Genomic DNA, 20,893 nt, shown 5'->3' with positions numbered 1-20,893 from the left:
ACCCAGAGAGAGCTTTTCATCAGCCTCAATGGAAGATGAAATGACTGAGCAGCTGTTTCCTGAAGTAGGATAAAAATTTATATATATCCCTCTATCCTTTTCTTCCCTACTCTTATCCTCAATGAAAAGGAAATTATCTCAATCAGTCAGACTAATATAAAAATGGAATTGCACTCACTTTGTAAAATCTTATGATGAATTGAAAATGGTGGACCCTGCTGTAAACAAGTGTAATGCTTGATCATGGTGTCGTCCAAAGTTTTGTATTGACTTGTGTTTTCGTTTGAAATGTACCCATTCTGCATACTTTGAATACAATTTGCAATCAATCAATCAATCAATCAATCAAGTCACATGCAGTGAGCATGATCCTGATCAGATAGATATGCTGTATCTGGTCCTCATGAACGATCCTTTAGTGACATCTGGTGGCCAAGATGAGAATAGAGACATTTGACATTTAAAATATGCTAACCATTTTCCAGATGTGGCAAAGAAGTGTGCAGTGTGCATGTTAAGTGTTCATTCATGGGAGGGGGGGGGGAGAAAACACTGAAAAGCATCCAGTCTACAATGTATCCTATTGTTTGATGATGTAGACTATATGTGTAGGCTACAACATCAAAACTTCTTAGTTTTTGATGAAAGTTACATCACATAAAATATTCACATGAAATGCATTATTTGGTTTAGCCTAAGAGATGGAAAAGTTAACAACTTAAAATACAGGAGTAAACAAAACAAAACAGATAATTCTGGTGCCTCTCAACCAAGTGTTATAAGAGTTAAACACTTCTTATCCTGCAGGTTTATACTTAATGCTCAATTATAATAATGTATAACAAGTTAAAGAGACAGAGCAGAGGGAATAAAGGACAAGCGTCTGTTGTATGTGCCTGTGCAATAGTTTGTTATTTGTGTACATAACTTTATTCAAAAGTGTTGTTTATTATTTGTCCTATACATGCTATACTTCCCACCAAAGGAAATGGTAAATAAAAGAAAATAGTTTAAACACTGGATTCTTAGAACATGTTTTACCTTCTCTTATAATAGGCTAATAATAACAACAACAATGTACTTTTTTAAGATAAAGTGCTTCACCAATCACCACAAAAAAAAGTTTTCAAACTAAATGAAATTAAACAGGAGAAACTACAAGACAAAGAAGAAATGTAAGCCTGAAGGGCAGGACTTTTTAGTTCTATTCAGTGACATGGTGCCATAGCCATTACATATACCAGCACTACTGCCACGTATGAAGGGAGGAGCAGAGAATAGCTAGAGGAAAACAGCCCCCCCCCCCCCATCCCCTCTTTTAGGCTACTCAGTATACTTGCAGACATTATGCAAGCACATTACATTACATATGTGAAAGCATCATTTTCCAACATTACAGCTGTTTTACCACCAATTCAAGATTGGTTGGTCTGTTAGAAGTTCGAACTTGGAATGACTCGTGTGTGACTTTTTATTAGAGGGCGTGATGACAACGATCCGGGGTATAGCCACTACAAAATGATACTCAATAGCCTAAAGAAAACTTAGCAAACGTTTCACAATAGCTACTCTGGAGCATTGTCTTTAGCACTGTGTAACCAACGTATACAACAATGCTCAAATTCTCAATGCATTTCCATGGTGACTTGTGTAACATTGTAGCCAGCCAGGGCGACGCGAGTGAATGTTTCCATTACAAAGTAATGGTATTAGTATCGAACATGAACGTCACCATAACTATATAGTAGTTACACCCACACCCCCATCACCGAACTATAGGAACTTCTAGTTCTTAGAAGCAGAGACGCCCCCTCCGCATACCTCAACTCTGAAAAGTGCCTGAGGAAAGACACGACGCGCTCCCTGATACGCTGAATGTGCGCTGGGACCGACCGAGGCTCCCTCTGCTAGACCTTTACCTCCACAGCTTATTGTCCACTGTCACACCAAAGATCACCCAGGTCCGACCAACAACAACAATGACTGCGAAGAACAGAAAGCACAGCTCCAATAACAACAACGAGAAGAGCGCCCCACCAGCAGCGCACCAAGAAGATGTGCAGCCGAAGAAAGCCCCCAAAACTAGTAGTAATGGGGTTAGTGTCAGCAGCGCGCCGCAGGGGGGCTCGGGGTCGTCCTCTTCAAGCTGCATCAAGCTGCTGGCAGCTGTCTGTTATATCGCTTTAATAACCGCCGCGGGAATCGCGGCTATTTATCTCCAGCAAGTGCTCGAAGAGGTCCATCAGATCAGTGCCAAGAGCCAAGAGAGTGCACGGGAAAACGCAGCGCTGACGCGCAAAACGGAGAGCGTTCTTCAACAGGTAGGCTATTGTGGGAACCGAGAAGTCAAGCTCAAAGCTAATATTATGCGTTCTGATGACCGCATAGGTCAAGCGAGACCAGGCACTGTTTGCAGAGCTGGGTAAGGGAGATAAGGATGCTGCTGGCATTGCATTGCTCAGCTGGGTAATGGGTTTACACTGGAAATCACAGGCTATCGTGTGTAAGAGGAAATGGAAAACGAAAAGCTACCCCCTAACCCCCCCCCCCCCCATCCCATAGCTGAGTTGGCAGTGCCACAATAACATAAGTAAATTCGCAAAAGTAAGGGACAACACCGGATTTTGTGCCTGCATTTTAAGCTAGAAATCAATTAAATAATGGGAGTATTTGTTTTGAAATTCAATGGCATGTCTCTGGTGAATTTGATTGATAGCAGGCTACTTTTCTTGTGTCCTATTTCAAGTGCTGCCCGGCCCACACGGGTTTAAAAGACGCTTTGTCTTTACAATTTTCATAAACGAACAAACATTTAAAAGGAAATAGGCCTGTTAGGGAAGTAATACCAGACCGTATAGAATTAGACTCGTCACTCGCATAATGTGACTGGAATTGATCAATAAAATCATATCTCACATAAAACGATTAGCCATACCTTAATTCCGAAGACCGATTTATTAAAGTAGGCATGCATAGGCCTAATTGTTAACATATTTGTTGAGATTCTCAGATTGCCTTCATATTGTATAGAGGACTTGTATAATGGTCTGTTCTTTAGTCTTTGTTCTGCATCTGGTGTATTGATTGAATGATCATGATTGATTGATTCATTCTTTCATTGATTAATTAATCAACTCAGTTGTTTATTCGTGATATCTCAAGAATATTTTGAGGTTTCTGTTCAGACTGCATGGCATGCAAACCATGAAGTTCCAAACCAGTTTAAACTAGATGTAATATGTTGTCCTCTACATTTTCCAAGTCTGGGTAGCACTGGTTATGTAATGACTGAGCTTTATTCACTGCAGTCTTCAAAGTTTCTATAAATTAGCTTTCATTTTTTTAAACTAAAAACCTCAAATTTCACATTTATGGTTTTATAAATGTAAGTCAATATTTTGTATGTATTCATAAATCATGTATTACAAAATATGTATTACAATTACGACCTTGTATATTGCTTTGCCTAAAAAAAACGTTGCTAAAGTTGCTAAATTGTTCATTTATCACTCTCCTTTCCCCTGGTGGCCAAATCATTGATCATTATGCAGGCTGATTTCAATGAACAAAGCCCTGTATGTGAGTGAAGCATTGCAAAATAACTAGTCGTGGTTCTCAAATCGTGTGCTGTGAAACAAGTCCAGGTGGATTGTTTGAAAACCACACTATTACTTTTTTTTTCAACAATACAATTTATACAATGTATTTACTATCATTACTGTACTCAATTCCCAATATAAGCAAATTCTATACCCTAAAATATTTTATCCACTTTCAACTTGGCGTCCCTATTTTGGATAGGCAACATTTAGCAAATTGCGTTTTGAAAATAGAAGATATACAAGCCCACAATGCATTGTACCACGGTGCATTTTGAGCTTGTAGATTAATACAGGTGAGATTTTTTTATTTGCCAATTGCATTGGTGTGCCTTGGTCACTAACATTTTGAAAACCACTAATGTACACGTACCGGTATGTTGTATGTGTCATTGTATACAGGTGGAGTCTCTGAGAAGCCTTGTGGATGGGGTGGAGTCGGTGCTGGGCGTCACACGGGTGGAGCTGGAGGCGGCCGTCAGTCGGACGAAGAAGGGCGAGGCGGAGAACCGGAGGGTGGAGGAAGCCCTCCGCAGGCTCCAGAACGACCTGCTCAGAGACCTTTCCGAGGGCATCAGCGAGGTGAAGGAGGCGCGAGAGAGGGACTTTGGCTCGTTGGAGAAGACGGTAGAGGAGCGCTTGGCCGAGCTGAGTGGCTCCATCGCGTCCAGCGTCAAGGAGTTCACAGAGGCTCAGGGTGAGGCACAGGGGCAGCTGGCGGACCTCAAAGAACGCTTGGGTTCCCTGGAAGACCCTGCGGACCTCAAACAGGAGCTCTCCGCCATCGTTAGCGCCGTGGCTGAGCTCAACACGAACGAGCAGGCGGCCAAGGCTGACGCCGATTCTCTCAGGGAGCAGATCGGTTCGGTGAGATCCGAGCTCCAGACCCGCAATCAGGAAGTGGCCTCTCTGTCCCAGGAAGTAGAAGCTGTGAGGTCACTGGTGCAAGAAACATCGGGGAGCCTGAGGGAGTCTGTGGCCGTGGCGGAGGCCAGTGTGCAGGATTTGAAAGACAAAGCCCTGACGCTGGAAGGTGGGGTTGAACAGGCCACTGAGGCCATCCGTAATGTGGAGAAGGAACTAGCTGCAGCAGCAGAACAGGCACAGAAAATGTCAGACGACCTAGAGATCAGAATCAAGACATCGGAGGACAGCGGAGATTCACTGGCCACGTCAGTGACAGAACTTACCTCCAAAATAGAGTCACTGCTTTCCAAGTATGACTCCCATGAAAGCACACTGGCCTCCCAAGGACAAGCTGTAGAGAAATCCACGACCGGCTTACAGCAACAGCTTGAAGCACTGAGGACAAGCTTAGAGGAGCTGCAGTCCAATATGGCCGCTCTGGGCGACACCCAGGCCAATCTAAGAGACTCCCTGGGCGGCCAGGTGGAGAAACTGGAGAGCAGGTCAGACAGCGAGTCTCAACGCGCATCAGAACAGCTTGAAAACCTCAGAAGTATGGTGGCTGGCTTGGAAAGCAAAGTGGGCAAGGTGGACAGCATTGAAACGCAGGTCACCTCTATGGAGACAGCACTGGAGACGGTGCAGCAAGCCCAGGGGTCTGCGCAGAAAGCACTGGAGTCGGTGCAGCAAGCACAGGAGTCTGCGCAGAAAAAACTGGAGTCAGTGCAGAAAGCACAGGAGTCTGCGCAGAAAGAACTGGCGTCTGTGCAGAAAGCACAGGCAACTGTGCAGAAGAAAAAGTAACATAACATCAATGAATGAATGTAATGTTGTCTCAACACGTTTCCCAACACGGACAATGATGAATGCTGCAAAGTTCCAATTTCCAACTCAGAATTTGGTAGGGATGTGCAGGAAAGTAACATTATTGTGTGTTCTTTTTATTTTAAATATAATAGGCAGGAAGAGGAATAAGATTCAGGTGATGTAGTTTTGATTGTCTAGGGGGGGAAACATTGATTGCTGTTCTGTGAATTTTCAAATCAACACTCAATCTGCACTGTAGTTTTTTATTGTTTTTCTAATGTCAATGTCTTGAAGTCTTTTTCACCAAATCCCAAATACAATGAGCTCTTTTTTGAGCACTCCGCTGGTTACAGTTTACAAAAATAAAAACAAGAAGTGTACACAGTGCTGTAGAGCGCAGTCTCATTTGTTGACATGCATGCAATTCATGTATTATAATATTGTATTGGGATAGTACATCTAGATTGTGACCTTTTTGTATATGAAATGGGTCATATGCGATTAAAACCAGAAAGACAACACATATTATTACAATATCACAAATACCAGACTATCTAATCTCATATCACTATGATTATTGGGAGCCAGCCCTATTCTTCAATTTCTATATGACTGAATGTTTCTCAACCCTACGCCACCCCACTCAATAATAACACACATAATAATACAGTATTTCTTTGTAGGACAAAATCTTTGCTCATCTCATGTTGTACACTCAAACTGAAATAGTACAGACTGAAATCCATCTATAAATGCACCATGTCTCTGTACGTCTGTCTGTCTGTCTGTCTGTACGTACGTACGACGTACTTACATACGTGTGTACGTCTGTAATGCACGTACTGTAACTCGAGAACCGTTCGCCCCACCGGCTGGAGGAGCTGGCCTGTTCTGACATCACAACACTCCATATTTACCGGGCAGTGGTGGCTCATGAAGTGGCTGGATGGTAACCGCAAGGTTGCTAGTTCCAACCGGGCTCCCCTAGCCTGGCTCCCTTGTATGGTTTCCACCGCCATTGGTATATGAATGTGTGTGTGAATGGGTGAATGTAATGCACAATCTATGTAGTGCCTTGGATAAAGGCATGCCCATTTATTTGGGCATGCCAGACACGGAACTCCATATATAGGAATAAAGGGTGTGAATATTATATTTGTTCTTGGCGAGTTGGCGTAATGGCTCTCCCTGCTCAGCACATTAGCAGACTAAGCAGGGAGATATAAATCTATGACAACCACCCCCCGGGGAAAACAGAACCTTTAGGGGAAATAGAGCCTGCTGGGGTGGTGGTAGGAAGTGGAACAAACAATTTAAACAAGGCACAGTGCAACATCAGTGGACAACACTGAACAGGAGCAAGTGCAATGAATCAGGTGAGTTTAAGTAGACCCGCCAATCAGCTGCTTGACACGTCAGTCATACAGTAGGCCTACATCTCCTACATGAGCTGCACGTGTGTAAACCTCTCGAGTGGATCTGCCTGAACTAGTCTCGCAAGCTATGCATCATTCCAGGTTGTAGCTGAATCCCAGGTATGTAGGTACAGCTGTTTCATCTGAAGTGAGGAACATTACAGCATGGCAAAAGATTAAACTACATTCAATAGGCGGCTTCGCCGGCTTGTACGACTAGCGTGACCAGATGTCCCTCATTTCCAAGACTTTTCAGGCGTCCCACAAATTGAGACCCTGTCCCACATTGTGACCGCATGCCAGGCAATTGCATCAGTGTTCAAATGCCCTAATAGTTAGTCCCCTAATAGTTGGCCTTCTGTTGTAAAGCTCTCTCATTGTCTCTTCCTGCGAGATGTGTTTTTACTTTTTAAGCCTGTTAAAATAGCATAAAAATAAAGCATTTTAAAACAAAATGTGAGACACCAGAGGAGTTTATAAATGATAGCCAATAGGCCTATGGTCGAATATGACATCAAGGCATTTAATAGCAACTCAAGTAGTAAGTTGCTAACCCCGTACTCCAGTATCGCTTGTGTGGGACAAGTGTGACATGTCCCACACAAGCGATACTTCTGTCCCTCAAATGAACAGTTTGGATCTGGTCACCCTATGTACGACTTGTGGTGTGTTGGGGTTTGGTGATTGGCTAAGACAAGCCTCAGCTGATTAAGCAGGTCTGTTCCAGGTGTTCATTTCAGAAATGTTCTGCCTGTCACTCACCATGGCTATGGGGCATTGTTTGGGGCCAGAGGGGTGGGGATTCACTCCAAGGCACCATAGAACAAATAGAAATGCACTCTTATGTTGAATGTTACAACTATTATGTAAACAGCCTGCAGACACAACGTTGGAAGACAATAGTTGAGGCAAGGAGGAAATTGATATTTGAGGAAGGTGAAAGTCTTACAGTATTATGGAGCCGAGGTGAGAGGGTTCAGCTCGAGACCCAAAAGATAAATGTTATCTCCACACTTAAGCATTCATTTATCACTTTTATTTTTTGAAGTGAAAATATTACATGTGTAAACTTACCTGTTGTGAGCTGAGCTTGTAGATTGGCTATTTTTGAGATTTTGTTTCATGAAGAATTCTGAAAAAGGTAACAAATAAGGGATATTTACCCAGGGCCTCAAAATGTGTTTGCAACCCTTTTATTCAGGGAACAATGATGTAAAAAGACCATGTCATGTGTGGTGTATTGTACAGTACAAGACAGACCACGTGTGGACAAACAGATCCGTTACGGTCCATGACCGATTCCTTTACATTACAGGCACATTTGTCCTGTTGTACACGAGCCATTAACACTAAAGAATAGCTTTCATAGCCGCTGGCACGTACTGCAGCTATAAATAACTTTAACTGACAGGTCTGTAGCAAAATGGATCAACACTCCGAGTTATGACGGTCCTTGAAATTAAAACGTTTCACAAGCACTGCATTTGTTTGAAACGAAAAGATCTTTGTGAAAAAGTTAAGGCTATATATTCATCATATCTATGGAGCAGGGGTGTCCAAACCGTTTTCCAAAGAGATATTTTACAATGTGAAAATACTGTACCATAGGACCGACATTACATTTTGGATCATAACAAAGTCACACAATGTCACATTACAACAATTTTATTCAACTACAGTGCAATATCAAGTATTTTGTTGGCAGTGTAGCCAAATACAAGTCAACAAAATAATTAATCATTTTTTCACATGCATGCACTGCCACTATATTTATATTGTATTTAAGCAAGTGTGCCCTGATCCAGAAAGGTTGGGAACCACTGAGCTTCTAGTTAAATAGTAAGTTTATTGCCAGAGCAGCTTTCTTTTTCATAAACCTCTGCTGGGATTATTTTCAGAACAATGGTTGCATATGCATTGAAGACTTGCAACCAACCAGGGTGGAATCTGTGAGTTTGCTGCCCTCTAGAGGAATACAATTAAATAAATAAAACTATTAATAGAAGGTTAACCATTATGCTGCAGGTTCAACAATCAATTCTGTCAGAATTGTGTGATATAAACTGCGTTGTTTATATCACATTGTACTAAGCCCAGCTTGCCCCTTTAAATGACAAACTCACAACATGTGCCTGGGGTTTTTAGTTAAGACGTTAATGTTAACACACTACATTGAAGGCTGGTTTGTAACAGCAACGTGAGTGCTACTATAGCCAAACTTGATCTTTTGTTCAAACGAAAATCACTCCATCAGTCAGTCCCCACTCGGCTGAGCTTGTGGCCAACTCATGTTGGCCTGCGAAAGCATCTCTCCAACATTGGGGATATCAGTCATTTCATTCACCTGTTTAGTTGTGGTGTCCAAATCCCCTTCTACTGCACTGAGATTAGCCAACGTCTGTCTAATCTCTGCAACGTCACGCTCCGTCTTAGTCACATCCTCTGCTAGTCTGCCTATCCGAAGGGTGAGGTCAGACACCTGAGGCATGAACCCCCCGAAATCACGCTTAATGGAGGCAACCTTCGGCTTAAGGTCACTGGCGAACGTCACAGTCTTGAGCAAACGTGCGCGGTTGCTCTCCAGCTCCCTCAGGCGCCCAGAGAGCTCATTTGCGGCCGAGGCCAGCTCGGGCATGCGCCTGCGGAGCTGCTCTATGGCTTGGGAGTTGCGCTCGGAGGAGGTGCTAAGGCTGGCGACGCGGTCGATGCTGCCCGCCAGCACGTCTGCGATGCGCTTCACCATGCTGCGCTCCGCCTGGGCCGTCTTGTTCTCGAGCTCTGCCACGCCCGTCAGCATGGACTCCACCTCCGACTGGAGACCAGCCATTCGCCGCACGTCTGTCCTCACAGACGCCACCTAGTGGGCATGTACGTACGGCCAGAGAGTTAACAATTTATGTATATATAACACTGTCTGTCTCTTATGTAACAGAATGATTACATTTAATTAAATAGGATTAAACCTTAGGTTAGGCCAATTTACTTACTGACTTATTCCTAACTACTTGTCACTTGTCTTAGGCCTTTTATTAAAAGGATCAGCATGATCCTTTTCAATTAGGACTTTGGCCAGTGTCATGAGGAGCTAACTTAGGCCAAATAAAAAACAGAAATCCTCAAAAAAGGACCCATTGGTTTAAGAAGGTGACCATGTGGCGGTGCCTCATCCATCAGACCTTGTTGTTGACGTCCTGGGTGATGCTGGAGGTGCGTTGCTGGATCTGGTCCACGGCGTCTCTCAGCGTCGTCATGCTGCCGAGGAGCTGAGCTCGTTTCTCGGCCAGTCCAGACGCCCACTCCTTCAGTTGACCCACGTCCCGCTGCAAAGCCTCCGTCTCGGGCCTCTGACCCTCCAGACCGTCCAAGATGCCCTGGACCTCCTCACACTGAAACGGGACAATGGAGATAGTATATCTGTCAGTGGAAGAAGTATTTAGATTTTCATTAAATGTTTGAGGGGCGCTAACCAAAATTGTACCAAGATAGGCTACAGTACTTGAGTAAATGTAGCCTACTTAGTTACAACTGGATACAGCATACAGCAGATAAGATTACAGATATATACGGATAACGGATAGTTAGATAGGACAGGAGATGTGTGGAGAATTATGTACAAAATATTACGTTCAGGATTTTACCTAAAACAAGGCAATCAAAGGAGCCGTACATCAAGACAACATTTAAAGCCTAAAGCCACAGACAATTTTAGGCTATGAAATGAAAAACATGATCATGAAATCATGGGCATGAGGATATTTATTAGAAAGAAGTTGCAAATGCAAAGGTTTTGTAAAACAACTGTGCCGTCCTTCAATATGTAGTGCTATAATTTAATTAACAAAGGCTATCATGCAATGGAAAATGCTATTCTAGTAAAACTAATAATGAGCTAACAAAAATATGCTGTTGACACATTTTGCACAGTATGATATATATGATATAGTACTTTGTCAGTTCGCACTGAAATTAATTTTGCGACCCAGCGGTCTTGTATGCTGCAACACATACAAATTTGACAAACACAGGACAAAATATATAAATAAAATAGTTACATACATAGAAAACATAAGGGCAGAGAGCAATGTCCACAGCTCAGTCTAGTTCTGGCCACTGTATGTTTTACAGTTATGCTGAGGCTAGAGCATTATAGAAGATTTGATAATGTATGTACATTTTTCATTATAGGCTAAATACAGCGTCAAAACATATTCATATTCATATTAATTTGGCTTAAATGGCTAAGCAGTGCAAATTACTATGATGCATTGGTTATGGGGTGTATTGTGGGACACGTTTTTTAAACCACTACACTCAAACACTATATACTTAGTTGACGGGGGCCTGCAGAAGTCTATTCTATTCCTTCCTTTTCCCCCCTCTACACCAAATGTATTTTTAGAAAATTGCCAAAATGGGATTGTAGCCTACTAATACTGTTTCGCAGCTTCTCACCATCGACGAGGTCAGAATAAAGGGGTTAAAGGAGTAATCCTACTAGTCCTGACTTCCTTTGCATAAGAGACAAGACTTTGGCAGAGCACTCATTTAATCTATCTGTAGGAGCCATTATGAATGTTGGTGTGTTTTGGTTAGGTTGGCATTATTATTTTTGAGTGGTGCAACCACTCCCTTACAAAGCTGCGTGTGTGGCTGGCTGGGTGGGTGCCTGGGTCTGAGCACGAAAATAGCATTGTTGTTTTTCACCACCTGTGCGTAACCTGACACACACAAATTAACTGTATATTTTATATATATATATATATATATATGATGATTTCGGGTGTGCCAGTACAGTACAGTGACAGTACAGTACAGTAGAGGGATTCCCACACGGTAACTCATTTCTCTACCGTTTCGGACGTGGGCCGGCACCCTGGCCATGGACCTGTGGGTCCGGAACTTCCGGGGACCCCACACGGAGTTGCACCACTAACTTCACACGGGTGTGATTTTTTTAACACTTTGGTGGCGGGCTTTAGATTGACAGCACTGAGTGTGTATTTAGAGGGTCACTCAGGTGCAGTAATCAGATGGAACAATGAAACAGGTTTGACACAGGCAATGGGGAGCACACCGTTCCTACCAGCAGCAGAGACAGACACAGAGAGAATAGCTACACAATATCACTGGTAGGTTTGTTCATTTCTACTGGATCAAACTATTCAATGAATACCCTCAAACTGGAATCTTTTCTTGGACATCAATCTGTTTCTGTTTACTGCATAGGATGCCTGTGAAGTAAAATGCCAAGACAATAGGACACTGGAAGGTGAAAATTGGCCTTTACACTATCCATCATATAGATCAGGGGTTTTCAACAGGTGGTCCGTGCGTGTGGTCCCTGACCATGCATTTAGTAATGTAGCCACGGAACAGTGAACTAATCCGTCTGTGCACTTGTTCCGTGGAAGTGTGTCAATGTTGTCAGAATTACTGGGAAGTCAGAGGTTAAGAAATTCCACAGAAAAGGGAAATAAAATCTCAAGAAAGGTGAAGTGGTGAAGCTTGCCTGATTAGGAAATGTGCCCATAGAATCATGTCATCATGTGCTATATCTTGCACGTATTTGACATTTTTTTACTATATGTATATATATATTACTATTATTAAAATAGTTAAAATAGCCGATCTACAAGATCATAGTGTGTGGATGTAGATCAGCTAGTTGAACTATTTTAAAATATTTTTCAAGATAGTAAAATGTGGCAAAATAGTTTAGGGATAAAGGTTAAGGCACGCCCAAGATATACAGTAGGGCCACATGTGTCAGTACTGTACTGTATCAGTTAAGTCCGTGGACCATCGTTTGAGAAACGGTATTCCATAGCAAGTGTTACGAAAGCACTAATCTTAGCCCATTACAACACAACAGTGGTCCCCAGGTTGATTCTTAGTCAAGGTGGTGGTCCCTGGGTCACAATCTGTTGAAAACCCCTGATATAGATGAAAGCGTTTTTTTCCAATCAAGATGGCACTGCAGCACAGCCGATTGGTTCATGCCGTGATCTCTCGAGAACAGTAGCGTGTCTTGGATCGACACACTACCAGCTCTCAGACGCCCCTTGACAAGAAGATTAGGCAGCCATAGCATCTGAGGGGGAAACAACCCTATATCGTACCACTACACTGTATATTATCTTAACATTCTTATACTATATCATTCACTTCACTCACTATACATTATCTAACATCATTGTCATAACATTATATTACACTACTACATTTATTACTATTGCTACTACTTGTAGCAATAGTGATCTCGAGAACAGTAGCGTGGACCGAAGACACGCTACAAGGAGACAGTGTTGCAAAGTGAAACCCGGATGGAAGAGAAGGTCTAGAATAACGGTTACACTGAATGACCAATGAGCTGCCTTCAGTTCTACAACATAATCTTTAGAAGGATCCTGAGAATGCTGAACTTGCAGCAGATTGGACGGCACGACTACAACCTTATTATAAGTTATCTACAAAGTATCACAAATCCCATGGTCTCTCAAACCCCAGAGTTAAACAACCGCTTCCCCCTTGGGCCCTCAATGATTCCTGCCTGGTGGCAATTCAAAGAAAACTTCTGCCCTACCTATGATGAGGAGGCAGGTCCAACTTAAGCTAACGAACCAAGACATACTGCTGCTCTCCCTAGGAGGTGACCGGAATTCAAGCTAACGAACCAAGACATACTGCTGCTCTCCCTAGGAGGCGACCGGAATCCCCAGGTCTGTCACTAAGGCCAAAGGAATCCCCAAGACCATGAGCATGTAGCGCAGATACAGTTGCTCCTGCTGTGCTACCTGTTGCTGTGGTTGTCTACCTTTGGCCACTTGTGCCAGATCTCAGACCACCCATGACAAGAAGATTAGGCAGCCATAGCATCTGGCAGGGAACCAACCTTGGATTGCTACCATATATATAATGTCATACCACTACACTGTATATTAACTACTACATTTATTACTATTGCTACTACGGTACTTGTATTTGCCTGCCGGGGGGGGGGGGGCTCCATTGTTAAACAAAAAGAAAGAACATGGATGTTCCGGTGCCGTCTTCTAATGCTGAAGGTCTTTCCAGACAGTGAAGACTGGCCAATAACACGGCCTGGCAGTAGACTAGCTTTCCCCAGGAGCAAAACAGAAGAAAATGGATAAGGCTCAGGAATCTCTTCTCTCCAAATGAAGAGCAACTTTATATAGTATGTTAATCTGATTTTAATTGTTTGTCCCCCATATTTAATATAATATTTTTTACTTTAAAAGAAAAAGCTAATCTACAAGCTCTCGTGCATTATTCGCCCCAGAATAGGTGAGGTAGGGTTTAAAATCACATCATACTAATAATAGTATCTATGCCAACTATAGACCTGTACAGCACACATATGTAACTAAATACATTCTTGCACACTGAAAGTGAGACACAGAAGTCACAAAACATAAATACTGAGATGGTCTTGAAAAAGCCTAACAGAGGGAGAGCGTTGCTTCTTCCCCTGTTTGTTTGACCACAAGTAGCCTCAGAGACCACAGGTGTTTCGTTTTCAAAAGAAGAAAAAAAAAGCCTCTCCCTAGGAGGTGACCGGAATTCAAGCTAACGAACCAAGACATACTGCTGCTCTCCCTAGGAGGCGACCGGAATCCCCAGGTCTGTCACTAAGGCCAAAGGAATCCCCAAGACCATGAGCATGTAGCGCAGATACAGTTGCTCCTGCTGTGCTACCTGTTGCTGTGGTTGTCTACCTTTGGCCACTTGTGCCAGATCTCAGACCACCCATGACAAGAAGATTAGGCAGCCATAGCATCTGGCAGGGAACCAACCTTGGATTGCTACCATATATATAATGTCATACCACTACACTGTATATTAACTACTACATTTATTACTATTGCTACTACGGTACTTGTATTTGCCTGCCGGGGGGGGGGGGCTCCATTGTTAAACAAAAAGAAAGAACATGGATGTTCCGGTGCCGTCTTCTAATGCTGAAGGTCTTTCCAGACAGTGAAGACTGGCCAATAACACGGCCTGGCAGTAGACTAGCTTTCCCCAGGAGCAAAACAGAAGAAAATGGATAAGGCTCAGGAATCTCTTCTCTCCAAATGAAGAGCAACTTTATATAGTATGTTAATCTGATTTTAATTGTTTGTCCCCCATATTTAATATAATATTTTTTACTTTAAAAGAAAAAGCTAATCTACAAGCTCTCGTGCATTATTCGCCCCAGAATAGGTGAGGTAGGGTTTAAAATCACATCATACTAATAATAGTATCTATGCCAACTATAGACCTGTACAGCACACATATGTAACTAAATACATTCTTGCACACTGAAAGTGAGACACAAGTCACAAAACATAAATACTGAGATGGTCTTGAAAAAGCCTAACAGAGGGAGAGCGTTGCTTCTTCCCCTGTTTGTTTGACCACAAGTAGCCTCAGAGACCACAGTTGTTTCGTTTTCAAAAGAAGAAAAAAAAAGCCTGGGAGAGACCCCCTGGAAATGTGGCATAGTGCCTCTCTCTCAAACACTCTTCCTTCAAGGTTGGTGAACCAGTAGGGAGCCGCCATCCTTTTCCAGCGGTAGAGTGACCTGCCCCTCTATGCCCAGAAGAGCATAGGTCTCTTTCAGGCAGGCTTTTTAAGTGGTGCAACCACTTCTACATCCAGCAATGTCCGTGTACCTGTTTGTTTGTTTGTTTGTTTGTGATGTAGGTCTATGAGCACGAGTGGTGTGCGCATGCGTGCGCGTGCACCACTGGTGTGCGCACGCACCCGCACCCGTCAGCTTTTAGTCTGCCTGTATAATGGGAGGTGGACGGCAGCGCGCATGCGCGATCCATAATAAAGCTAATCTAACGGAGCAGAGAGAGAGAGAGAGAGAGGGGAGTTGCACCACTTGGTTCACACAGGTGTGATTTTTCTATTACGAAGGGTATCCAGAAGCCTCCTTAACCTGAAATGTTTCAGAACTCGTGAAGTTCTGTGATTTCTTTAATTTGTTTTGTTTCCATTATAATAGCCGATCCACAAGCTAACAATGCGCTGCAATGTGGCAACAAGTTGCGAGTTTGTAGATCGTCTATCTTTGAACCATTTTGAACTACAAGTACTGGGTTCCTAGACCTCCACCTAGTTAGTTCCGACTACCTCCTAAACAGGGCCCAAATTCCGAGAACCTTATCTGAAATCAAGCTGTAGCCGTGTAGCGTATGGAAACAAAACAGAACCTGTGAAATATAATTAACAAAACACGGCATGGTTTGCTTAGTTCTTGTAGTCGAAAAGAGCCAAATTAAATAACATCACTCGGTGAGGTCATCATCGCCGACAGGTTGAGAGAGCCCATCTTGATCAGTGTCATTCCACTCCTCGTCCTCCTCCACCTCTATCCATCCGTCCGTCTCCTCCTCATCAGTGACCTCGTCGGCCGCCCGGGCGCTCCTCAACACCATTGAGAGCTCCCTCACCGCCTCCTTCACCACCGACAGCTCGTTCTTCATCTTCAGGATGCTGTTGTGAGCGTGCACGGCGTCCAGCTCCCGTCGGATCGTCGCGATCTCATTCAGAGACTTCAGCATGCTGTCCTCCGTGCCGTACACCTGCATGGTCAACTCATCCAGGCGTCTCTCCGCTGCGCTCAGGTCACCCGTCAGCTTCAGGATGGAGCGCACGGCCTCCTCCACCTGCGGCAGGTGAGCCTGGCACTGCGCCGCCTTGGGGACGTACTCCTGGAGCTGGGAGCTCAGCTCCGCCTCGCTCCTGGCCAGCTCGCTCATCTGACCGTCCAGCTTGTGGATCTGCTTGGTGTTCCAGTCCAGCTGGTCCTGGGCACGCTTGAAGTCCCCCTCCTCGGCATGCTCCAGAGCACGGGCGTTCCTCTTCGTGCTGTCCTCGAGCTCCTCCAGCCGCTCACCGAGCGCCCGCGACCTCTGCTCGGCCTCGTTGACCCTCTCGGTGGCGCCGGCGTGCGCCTCCCGCGCCTCCTTCTTGAGTGCGAGCAGGTCGGAGTAGACGGCGGACAGGCGCGCCTGCCACGTCTCCGTCACGTTGAGGAAGCGGCCGTTGACCGCCTCCAGCTCCCGCGAGGCCGAGTTCTCGTCGTCCTGAATGGCCTTGATGGCGACGTGGAGGACGGAGACGTCCTGTCGGAGTCTCGCTGCCAGGGCGGTGGTGGAGAGCGCCTCCTGCAGGTCGTCCTCGGAGGCAGCGAGCTGCAGCCGCAACACAAAACAGGATGCCGTTTCTGTGGGCGCTCTAGAGTCCTCAGTATTTACAGTAAATATTGTAACAATAAAAGGCGCGCATGTACACCAGGAAATATGGAAGCATAGCGTGTTTTTAGAGCAATGTCAAAGACCTCCATTTGAAACATTGTCGTGCCACTGTGCCATGGACCCCCAAAAGATTATTATTTTTTGTTAAATGACATTTAGTACAGAATTCGGTGTACTGATGTACTGATGTAACTTTTTACAGCACGGCTCTCTGAGGCACATGGTCCATAAGGGGATAACTTCTCAACCCACTGGACCGATCAGTGCCAAATATCTTGTCCATGCTGCCAGCAGGTCATAGAAGTATCACCACCACCACTACACATTCAAATAGTGTTTTATTTAAACCATTTGCTTTGGTTTTATAATTGAGGTGGTGGACAGATCAGCCTGAAACCTTGCAAAAAAAACCCTCTTATGGATTTGATATGAAGTAGTTTCAAACAAACCTTTTTGGACACCTTGAGGACATCCTCTTCCATAGCGAACAGACGTGCAGTCTGTCCATGCAGAATGGTGTACTTGTCCTCCATCTGAGAGAAGCGTTCATTCTGCCGTAGAACCACCCTGGATGGAAGATACACAACCACAGTCAACTGATCCATCCGAATATGATCTAATGATGCGTCTTTTTAAAATATTGCTGCAAGGTTAATATTAATGGGACCATAACCATACAAAGGATATTTGAAAGTTAACCAAGTAAGGAACAACTGTGTGCTTGAATCTGTAGTGTACAAATGTATGTCAGCCAGAGTTGCCCCTGTGCAATGGTTTCCGTCTTTTCTTTTTTTACACAGTGACATATACAGATTTCTCATGTGGATCTTAACCGTGACAGCAGTAGCCTACTTAACAGAATGCAGAGAATCTAGATGGAAATAATATTCAGTAGTATGATTTTATAGTACTATAAAACATCTGGAAGGTAATATCGTCTCGTTCCGGCAGGGGTCTGGGACGCCTAGGCGGGGGTCCTCAGAGTTGCTACGGGGGGGGGGGGGGTCACAAAATATTTGTGTGATACAAGCTCTTTTTTGAGGGGCGCTAGCCCCTCATATGTCCGGCTTTGAAACATTGAAGACAAAAGTGTGTAAACAAACATTGAGGACAAAAGTGAGGACGAAAATTGTGATTGGCCGGGGTGACGTGTGGATGAGAATGAGATGATCTATGCGTTGTGTGTGCTTGTAGATTGGCTATTTTCGGCAAAGAAGTTTGGTGTAGAGGGGGGAAAAAAGAACAGACCAAGTACAGAGTGAAGGGTCACATTTACTAAAGTAGTGATGGTTAAATGTTTGAGAATACACATTTAATAACATATGAATCCAACACAACAATACACAATGATAGCGCTGTCAAACAAACAACTCAATGAAGCTATGAAATCTATAAAACAAAGTTTTAATCTGCAAACAATACAAAATTATGTAGTGGGGGTCCCTGCTTAGTGCTTACCCCTGACAAATCAGGGGTGTCCTACTGTCCTAGGCAACATTAGTGAGATGTACCAGTGGACGGAGACTCCGGGGGTGCCTGGTAGCTAAACACCCACGGTTAAAATAATAAGCAAATATGCACCCACCGTCCCACGTATTATGAAGATTGAAATTCGCCTCCCTTTCCCCTCCCCCTGCTCAAAATGTCACGTAGTCACACACCTTTACGGGGGCGCTTGGGCAAGAGGTGTTGGGCCGCCCAACGTGGGCATTCAAATGCTAATAAGGTGGCTTTTGTTCTGCTGCCCTCACTTTGAGCACTCACGATCATTATTGAAACATGACGCCCAACTGAATAGCTATAGCCTACACCTGGAGCATACACCTCAGTGTGTGTGTGTGTGTGTGTGTGTGTGTGTGTGTGTGTGTGTGTGTGTGTGTTTTGACTGGATCACTATAAAGATTTAAGCAGACAAGAGATAAAAGGGGTACTCCTCTCCTGATTGATTTTTTTATTCAGTTTGTAGAATGGGTACATTTAAAATGAAAGTGCACGACAAACTGCTACGAGGATAAAACCATAAAAAAGACTCGTTTACACCAGGGTCCATCCATGATTCATCATGGGTGACATTTGCAACCAACCTAAAAGTATTTTCTCTTTGCCGTTTAAGAGGAGATGGGGAGACACAGAGCCTTGGATATAGACAGAGTTACGCAAACTGCGTTCACTTCATGGGGCCAGTCCAATGGCGGCTCTCCTACATAGACTACGCATTGAGCGTGGGGACAACCAACTGGGCCAAATCCTGGACCGGAAGTAGGCAGAAATGCATTAGACTCAGGCAACAGCCCAGCTTTAATGATCTTAAATCCCTTTATTTTAAATTGTTTTGTAGTAATAGTACAACATAAACATTAAAGAGACTTTAGTTGTTACTGTACAATACTCTTAAAACAGTTGTCATGTTGCACACTTGCTTAAAATAGCTCTCGTTTGCGCCGCCCTCGTTGAAAACAATGCATTTCCAACTCCAGCTTGGCTCAGTTCAGGCTGCATGAACAGCGCTCGGTTTCTGCCCCCTCAGTCATTATCGTAACTCTCCTATGGCTCTGGGGAGACAGTGAGAGACGCCTCACGTCTGGCACTGCCGCACTGACTGAACAAACACTCATCAGATTGATGACAGAAGAGCTTTAACTTAAATACATTGTCTTGAGTTGATAATAATAATGGATGCTTTTTTAATGAACTTACCAACTCAGGAACGCACACGCCGCCACGGAGAGGACACATACTATGGTTCTGACGTCCACGCATGATGAAGAAGAGGAGGCTGAAGAAGTCTTCACCTTCTGCGTCTCATCTTTGCAGTTTGCGTTCGACGACGCGTCTTCGGACGACAGTTCGTCGTTTTGTTTCGGCGTCTTCTTCCTCTGCTTCACCTCATTAGCAGGCATTTTATTGATTTGTTTCGGCACAGCGGCCAAAATAGTCGTGACTCGCGTTCACGCAAACAAACTTTCTATCTCTCCCCTCAAAGAAAGCAGTGGGGGGGAACTTCTAGTCTTACTCGTCGCTCCCTAAAATAACTTAAATAAGACGCGCAGTTCACAACTACACTCACATAGTGCTCACTGCGTTCGCAATAATAATGAACACTAGGCCTCCTGGTGCTGATAAAGTGAAGTCCATAAAACTGCTGGAATTCCCTGATCATTGGTCCCTCCTCCTTGGAACGTGTGGAGGAAAATCGTCAGCCACGTAGACGCTCTCTGCCAACTGCAGCCGGACGCCCCGTTATTTGGGGCGAGCCCCCCCCCCGGCCCCCCCTCCATGTAAACTTGAAGGAAGTTAAAAATGGAAAAGGATGACAGTGGTTTCAAAGAAAACTATAGCCATAATATAGGCCAAACAAAAATGGGAAGTGGGTTTATAGCGCCAGTGCGCCACCATGCGGGCGATTAGAAAATAATTGCGGAGATATTAACAGTGTGAAAATGTTTGGGAGTCAGATACTCAGATTATTATTTCTCAGTCACTTTCAGAACCAGTTCGCATATTCTCCATCAGGGTCCCAGTGGATCACCTTACACCTAAGGACAGGGTTGTCAGTGTCATACTGGGTCAACAGTATATCCACGGCTTGGGGCGAGCCGTCTCTCTCTCTCTCAGAGTCGGGTTAGGTCAATCAGACCAGCCCACCCAATGAAAAGTTATAGATTATTTATGTTTAGCCAATATGTACCATTTCTGATTGGGTGGGCACTGGGCAGCATTTGTAGAGAAATTTAGTTTTTTATTTAGACCCACCTGAACACTGTTTGCTGTTAATCGACAGGGTGCTGAAATTGGGTTACTGTTGGTCAAAGAAGAAGATAGATTTTTATTTTAGGGTATTTATAGGCTATTGCTCCAGCTAAAAAACACTGCAATAAGTAGACATGAAACAGGC

At 44.1% G+C, this 20,893-nt stretch overlaps 2 protein-coding genes across 4 annotated transcripts; one reads left to right on the top strand and one right to left on the bottom strand.

The window, feature by feature from the left end:
- The first annotated feature begins 1,791 nt into the window (after positions 1 to 1,791).
- On the top strand, positions 1,792 to 5,697 carry ckap4 (cytoskeleton associated protein 4). Its single transcript, XM_080757318.1, has 2 exons — positions 1,792 to 2,321; positions 4,002 to 5,697. Exons 1-2 carry the CDS (start codon positions 1,980 to 1,982, stop codon positions 5,307 to 5,309), a joined length of 1,650 nt encoding a protein of 549 aa, XP_080613444.1. The 5' UTR covers positions 1,792 to 1,979; the 3' UTR covers positions 5,310 to 5,697.
- Positions 5,698 to 8,376: 2,679 nt separating this feature from the next.
- ikbip (IKBKB interacting protein) lies at positions 8,377 to 20,145 on the bottom strand. Of its 3 annotated transcripts, none has more exons than XM_080757939.1 (4): positions 19,696 to 20,145; positions 17,448 to 17,565; positions 9,904 to 10,113; positions 8,377 to 9,584 (listed from the first exon to the last, which is right to left on the bottom strand). In XM_080757939.1, exons 1-4 carry the CDS (start codon positions 19,896 to 19,898, stop codon positions 8,982 to 8,984), a joined length of 1,134 nt encoding a protein of 377 aa, XP_080614065.1. In that variant the 5' UTR covers positions 19,899 to 20,145; the 3' UTR covers positions 8,377 to 8,981. The 3 variants fall into 3 exon arrangements, 2 of the variants coding, with proteins under 2 accessions (XP_080614065.1, XP_080614064.1); XR_013963620.1 differs by lacking the exons at positions 8,377 to 9,584; positions 9,904 to 10,113 and adding exons at positions 10,466 to 11,687; positions 12,361 to 16,935; XM_080757938.1 differs by lacking the exons at positions 8,377 to 9,584; positions 9,904 to 10,113 and adding an exon at positions 10,466 to 16,935.
- Positions 20,146 to 20,893: the final 748 nt, after the last annotated feature.

This window comes from Protomyctophum bolini, assembly GCF_963924005.1.
Source record: "Protomyctophum bolini genome assembly, chromosome: 23".
Taxonomy (NCBI): Eukaryota; Metazoa; Chordata; class Actinopteri; order Myctophiformes; family Myctophidae; genus Protomyctophum; species Protomyctophum bolini.
The sequence above is the reverse complement of the archived record's forward strand: the minus strand, read 5'-3'. Positions and strand labels throughout refer to the sequence as shown.

What these genes read in the sequence shown, in the direction of transcription:
- ckap4 (XM_080757318.1), top strand. Translation starts at nt 1,980, where the DNA reads ATGACTGCGAAGAACAGAAAGCACAGCTCCAATAACAACAACGAGAAG. An exon ending in CGGAGAGCGTTCTTCAACAG is followed by an intron (nt 2,322 to 4,001) that starts GTAGGCTATTGT and finishes CATTGTATACAG; the next exon opens with GTGGAGTCTCTGAGAAGCCT.
- ikbip (XM_080757938.1), bottom strand. Translation starts at nt 19,898, where the DNA reads ATGCCTGCTAATGAGGTGAAGCAGAGGAAGAAGACGCCGAAACAAAAC. An exon ending in GCGTGTGCGTTCCTGAGTTG is followed by an intron (nt 17,566 to 19,695) that starts GTAAGTTCATTA and finishes TCTTCCATCCAG; the next exon opens with GGTGGTTCTACGGCAGAATG. An exon ending in TCCTCAAGGTGTCCAAAAAG is followed by an intron (nt 16,936 to 17,447) that starts GTTTGTTTGAAA and finishes TTGCGGCTGCAG; the next exon opens with CTCGCTGCCTCCGAGGACGA.